This window comes from Sinocyclocheilus grahami, unplaced genomic scaffold, assembly GCF_001515645.1.
Source record: "Sinocyclocheilus grahami isolate Dianchi unplaced genomic scaffold, SAMN03320097.WGS_v1.1 scaffold1078.1, whole genome shotgun sequence".
In the NCBI taxonomy this organism is placed as follows: Eukaryota; Metazoa; Chordata; class Actinopteri; order Cypriniformes; family Cyprinidae; genus Sinocyclocheilus; species Sinocyclocheilus grahami.
This window is the reverse complement of record NW_015506257.1, coordinates 166029-172959: the sequence shown is the minus strand read 5'-3', so window position 1 is coordinate 172959 and position 6931 is coordinate 166029. Positions and strand designations below refer to the sequence as shown.

Sequence of the window (6931 nt, the reverse complement as noted above, 5' to 3'; positions counted from 1 at the left end):
AACTGCAGCTAAACGTTTCTTGTAACTGCTGATCAGTCCTGCACAGCAGCTTGTAGGAATTTTAGCCCATTCCTCAGTACAGAACGTTTCCTCCTATGAACTGCTTTTTGTCATAGCAAGTGATTTTAAAAGTAGGATGGCTCACTTTTTATAAGATACATTTTATAATTAAAATTGTACTTGAATTCCTATTCTTACTTTTGGAAATCTAATTGTTTTATTATTATTTCTGTTGTTTCTAGAAGTAATCATTTTCATAATAGTCAATCGAAAAAATATAACCACACACACATTGTTTGTCCACAGAATAATTACACATTGTTAAATAAAAAGCGCCCTGCACAAACCTCTACCTCCGCCAGCAGGACCTCAATCCTAGAGATTCACATACTTTTGCCACTCACAGATATGTAAGATTGGATCATTTTCCAGAATAAATAAATGACAAAGTTTATATTTTTGTCTCATTTGTTTGATTGGATTCTCTGTCAACTTTCAGGACTTGTGTGAAATCTGATGATCTTTTGGATCACTATATACATATATATATACAGTGGGTACGGAAAGTATTCAGACCCCCTTAAATAACTTAAATGATTTTAGCAAATGGCTGCAATATAACAAAGAGTGAAAAATTTAAGGGGGTATGAATACTTTCTGTACCCACTGTATATATATATATATATAGAAGAGCTGTCGCCATGGCAGTTGGCTGACAGAATGCTCATATTATATATATTTTATATATTTACAACAGAATATATGCTTAGACCAAGTTGGACTGACACAAACAGGGTGCTATGTTTTATGTCAGTCAGCACGGTTATCAGCTGATGCAATTCTTGACCATTTTGAAATGATGATTTATTGGTCCACTACAATTTCACAATTCTGGATTAAATGACAAAGTACCAGTGCTCACCAGTACAGTGATATATAGCAAATACTATTAGCATTGTTGACCTCATTCAACACTCAAGTACAGAATAAATAATGAATGAATTCAATGAAAAAAAAAGTTTTAATGTGAGAACATCTGTACTTGGGAATGGGATTAAACCTAAAAACTCATTCAGTATTTTCATACCCATGCCATCATGTGACCCCACTCTACTTCATAATTTTATTGAGCAGGTCAGGCCTATCATACACACAGCAGTTAAACACTAGCTACACTAATACAGAGATGCATGGCCGCTATCGTTGTGATTAATAATTTAGCATTTCTTATCAATTTTGCAAGCAGTATAGCTGTTTGCACTGAGCTGAGCGAAGTTCAGCAAACTGTTCCTCTGAGGTTTGGTTTGCACTGAGAAACAATGTGTGCTTTCTAGGCCAAACCAAATATGAGTCAGATATTATCACCTTTACATTATATTACATTACCTCAGCACCTTCAATTTGGGCACTGAACTTTCATACTGGTATTTAAATAGTACTCCAATTTGGTACGTCAAAAACAACACTATTATTATGGTACTATTTTTTGTCGATCAGTTTTGTTAGTGGAGATGTTGTTTTTCATCTGTTATGTTACCATGTACTGGCGTCTTCTTCCTTATTGTTTGCTTTTGCTCCTGTTGCTCTGGGTGAATGTGTTTGCATGAAGATCAACTTAAACAAACTCTATACAGGTGGCAAAGCACTCATCTAGCAACTGCTTCACACAAAGTGCCTCCTAAAACACAAAACAATAGACACCAGGTCTACACTGTTTCTCATGGAGCTACTGCAGGCTGTCACGCTCAGCTACAAGGCCCATTCCTCCTCATGCTGGAGGAGAGGTTCTGTCAGCTCAGATTTTGCAGATAAGGAAATGTCAGTCCAGGGAGAGCCGCGATGGTGCTGAATTAGCTGGCTGTGTGCTACCCCTCACTCAAATGTTTGCTTGTAGTTTCAGGCGAGCTTTGACTGCAGCTCTCAAACATTTGCAATAATTTTGAAGATGAAGCTGTAACATGCATTAGACGCTTTTGCTTCTCGTGTCCCATGGAAATTCTGCCTGCAGGAAAAAGGAAAATTGACCAGATAAGAGTTGAGCACTCTGTGAGAGAAGCCTGCATCTGGGAAATGATCAGGATTTGGAAAAAAAATCCTGTTGCGTCATACGTTTGTGATAAATTCTGACCTCTGTTGTTTCTAGAAATTTAGGTGAAAATGATATTTCATGAAGTGCCCTCAGTGGTTGAAGTGAGAGGGCTATTTATACTGGATCACACATCCTGTGTGGCTGTCAAGATGATAGTTCCCCACTGTTCTGAGCTTTAAAAGGTCACACATAAATAAAAGATGATAGGATTTTCCTGGGTTTAATGCCTCATAAGTTAAATAAATTATATTGTTCAGCCATGTAATAAATACATACATTTTAGCATTGTTTAAGTGTAGAAAACGAGAAAGCTGTGATTAATAAATGTAATTTTTCTTACAGTTTTTCTTACAGAAACTGCACCTAACATGTGGAACTTTTTTCTCTGAGCTATGTTCTTTTCATCTGCTTTTTAGAAGTCCTGCTCCTTATCGCCACCATTGCAGAAGAACCTCGAGAAAACTGTATCGGCTCATAATCAGTGCACATCAGCACACAAGCATCTTCAGAACTGCCTAGTACTAAAACCTAACCTTCACTGCATAGTCTGTAACAGTCAAAGTGTTCAGCAAGAACGATTACTATATGAATATCGACAAAACCTTTTTTTGTGTTTTTCAGTTAACATTTGGAAATATTTTGTTAAAGGAAAGCGTTTTTTGAATGTTTACCTTGGCTCTCTCTGTTTGTGCACAGGCCCGGTTCTCCTACCTACACATGAAGTACCTGTTTTTTTCCTGGTTGGCTGTTTTCGTGGGAAGCTGGGTGGTGTACGTGGAATACTCTTCATACACAGAGCTGTGCCGTGGACATGAGTGCAAGAACTCTATTGTGAGTTTTCAGTTCTTTGCTAGATTTGAAGAAAATCTTGGTGCTAATTCAATGCTGTGGATATATATTAATTTTTTTTAAACGGAAAAATTATTTGGTGCACCTCTACAGCTGTTATGCTTTTTGCGAACATTATTTTCTAAAGGGAGCCATCTAGTGGAGAGTGATTACATAAGAGACACTGACTAAAGAAATGGATCAGGCAATCTTTTGGGAGCACTGTGTCATGGAATAAAATGAATAATGCAGCGTAGGCTCTGACGTATGTGTTTCTCCATGTCTTTCCAGTGCGATAAATTCCAGAAGGGGGTGATCGATGGTTCAGCCTGCAACAGCTTGTGCGAGAAGGACACTCTTTACTTGGGAAAGTGTCTCTCTGCCAAACCCAGCAATCAGGTCAGACACAACAGACTGTAAACATTGTAAGTCTTGTGTGATCTTATTAACTTGCTATCTACTGAACCATGCTTTTGGTTATCTGGGTTATAAATCTCTATTATAAATCTATATTTATTTGCATGCACAGTATCACGAGAATAAGGATGAATAAAATCCACCCACTCTCTCTTTCTAGTAGTTCAGTATTGTTTTGGTGTAACTGCTGTTACATTTCCCACCTTCTTTGTTTAGGTATATTCTGGCAGTTGGGGGGATATGGAAGGAATCATAAAGTGCCAGATGGAGGAGGACCCTCATTACGATCTGGGTATAGAACTGGAGCCCCGAAAAGAATCGGCCTCCTTTAACAGGCCAACCAAAGGGACATCAATGGAGAAGTTCAAAGAGATGGTCTTCAGCCATCTAAAGGTGTCAAATCCCATGCTATATTGAAATGTAATATTAATGTAATCGTATATACATTTGCATTGCTTTAACATTATATACTTTTAAAGGGGACATCTGATGACCATTTTCCACAGAAAATCAAAACATCTTCATAATTGAGACTTTTTGAGTTTTTTTTTATCATTGTAGGGTGGTTGTATCCACACACTGCTAAGACACATTTATATGCAAACACCATGTAAAAGTGAAAATTTGCATTGGATGTCCCCTTTAAAAAACATCTAAATAAACGCGCTCAGCCCAGCTCCTGGCAGGTTTAGTTCGAACTCTGTCTGTAATTTAAATAATCTATTAGGCTGCAGGAATGATTAAGCATACTTTGTGGCATATCGCAAATCTTTGGGGCCCTGATGATCATGCAAATGCATTCTATTAAATATAATTATTAAATCATCTACTTATTTATACTTTTCCTCATTTTGATCTTGTAAACATTTGATTGTGCCATTAATATTGTTATAAATAATAATAATATTAAATATAATAACATTAGTATAAATAGAATTATTTGAATAAAGGAAACAAATTTGAAAACCTCTGCACTAATGCATATGCACTGATGACCTAAGGTCTGAAGCTGTTGAAAATCATTTGTTTACACCTTTAACCCATTTTAAATTGTAAATTTATGTAAAACATGCATTACTTATTCCCCATGAATCTGACATGAAGAGAGATATTTTCACAGCCTGGAAGACCTTTTATATACAGAGACAAACTGCATCTCTTCCAGACATCTATCTGTTATTAACTCTTTACAATGGCACTTTTCCCCTTGCAGGCAAAAGTAGGAGACCAAGCCAACTTAGCAGATTTGGTGACCCTTGTGTTTGGAGTTGCAGACAGCAACAAGGACGGCCAGATCTCCCTGTCAGAAGCACATTCAGCTTGGGCTTTACTGCAGCTGAATGAATTCCTGCTGTCCATCGTGCTACAGGACCGAGAGCACACTCCCAGACTGCTGGGATTCTGTGGGGACTTGTATGTGATGGAAAAGGTGCCTTATGTACCACTCTATGGCGTCAGCCTACCGTGGATGGTAGAGCTGTGGATTCCAGCCAGCCTGCGACGAAGCATCGACCAGTGGGCCGCCCCATCCTGGCCTCGCAAGGCTAAGATAGGCATCGGTCTGTTTGAGCTCGTTGAGGACGTCTTCCACGGCACATTTGGTAGTTTTCTCATGTGCGATATAAGTGCTGCGGGGTTTGGTTATACAGAGCGACACGATATAAAGGTGGTAGACGCAAGGCGTATTGTCCCCGAAGCTGCTTTTCAGGAAGTGATGCGTGAAAGGCGGTGCGAAGAGGACAGTGACTGTATGTATGGCCGGGACTGCCTCACTTCCTGTGATCTCACTAAACACCGCTGCACTACGGAGGTCACCCAGCCCAATCTGGCTAAAGTATGTAGCACACTGAAGGACTATCTTCTGTATGGTGCACCATCAGAGATTAAAGACGAACTGGAGAAACAGCTGTATGCCTGCATTGCTCTCAAAGGCGCCAGTGAACAGATGGAAATGGAACATTCCTTGATTCTCAACAACCTCAAAACTCTGCTTTGGAAGAAGATATCACACACAAAGGACTCCTAACGATGCATAGCACCGTTACTGTTTTTATAAACAGAACAAAAGATGAACAAGAGACTGGGACGGACTGATTGATATCGGACGACTCATAATTTAGTTACATACTTTTCTTTTTGGCCTGCATTTGCAGAGTAGTTATATAGCCTTCGTGGCACTTTGTTTTGTAACATTACCCAATCTTGACTCAATCCCAAATTATAAAAGCTCAGGCTGCAGAGAGACACTGCCTCTGCTAATGCATGTCCTCCACTGCCAAGAGAATATGCCAAATTTGAATTCTTGTTCAGAAAACGGAGACAATCAATCTGTGTCTAGTCCAGAGGTTTTCAAACTGGGACGACCCCTGATTTGACAGAATAAAACGGATTTTCACAAAATGTATTTTAGGACAGTCCAAGATAACTTGAGAAATAGGTTTAACATTTTTAAAATTTGATTTCATTTTTTTATGATTTCTAAAGAATGGTCTGAAATTATAAAATGTTATTGACAGTCCAAGTTTTAATTCTGGCATTTACTTTAAAGGTGTATACATAAAGTATATTATTATTATTATTAATAGAGAGTAGAAAAAAATTGAACCTAATACAAAGTAATACTGTTCATATAACCTAATATCTTGCTTTGGCTTTATGGCAATGATAAGGACTTGGCATCAGACATTTTGAAAACCCCTGCTCTAGTCTGCAGAAGACATACAATTCAGATTTCAGAACACTTCCATCCTTCCAATTTTTCAGATTCCAAAGCATCTGAAAATTATTTGCATGAATTATAATTTTCAGACTGAACACTGTTACTCAATACAATAGGTTAGAACAATTATGCCGTCAGTTTTTTTCAATTGAAGTCAAACTGCCACAAACAAAAGCAACTGATTATCCATGTTTTAAAGAGACAAGATGTGTGCAGAAGTTTGAATGTTAGTTTTGACAGGCCATTTTCAGTTAATGTAAAGTGCATGCTTAGTTTTTACATTTCATCTTTGTTTTAAATGCATTGGTATATACACTAATACTCTTATCCAAGTTAGGACTCAGGGCCCTTTACAACATTTAAAAGTATATTTTGAACTCCAAGTCTGACTGTGTTTTTGGTTTATTCATTCATTCCAATAATGGTGTTGCTTGAAGTATAATGGACAGAAAAAAAGGATTTTGAAAAGATTCTGTTTCCCTAAAATCACACAGGTGCTACGACAAGGAAATATGCATTAATTATCCTAAATGTTTGCAAATCATGCAAAGCATCCTACTCAATACAACAAGCAATCAGACAGACACAAGAGTCTTTTTTGATATATTTATTAGAACAAAGGGTTTCTGCACAAATATGAGAAAATCAAGATCAAGCTCTAGTCCTCCTCTGCAACTTGAGCCCGAAGGAAGCTGGCCTTCTTCTGGGCAACACGATCTTTTCTCTGAGCCAGAGTGAGCTTGGCGCGGTTCCATCTAGAAAAAGATCCACTCAATTTCAGCAAACAAGTAGCAAGCAATTTCTCCCAGGACTTTTAACTATAGCACAACATTTCAATGAAAATCATTTAGTAGGTGAGACTAGGCCTGGGTGATAAA

General features: G+C 37.9%; 1 protein-coding gene across 1 annotated transcript in view; it reads left to right on the top strand.

The window, feature by feature from the left end:
• Positions 1-5600, top strand: part of LOC107566484 (protein FAM69A-like) — a 24252-nt gene extending 18652 nt beyond the window's left edge. The window contains exons 2-5 of the mRNA XM_016251950.1: positions 2786-2920; positions 3209-3316; positions 3551-3727; positions 4548-5600. Coding sequence (XP_016107436.1) covers positions 2786-2920; positions 3209-3316; positions 3551-3727; positions 4548-5360 — 1233 coding nt within the window. The 3' untranslated portion in view covers positions 5361-5600. The remainder of the gene's footprint in view (positions 1-2785; positions 2921-3208; positions 3317-3550; positions 3728-4547) is intronic.
• The last annotated feature ends 1331 nt before the right edge of the window (positions 5601-6931 follow it).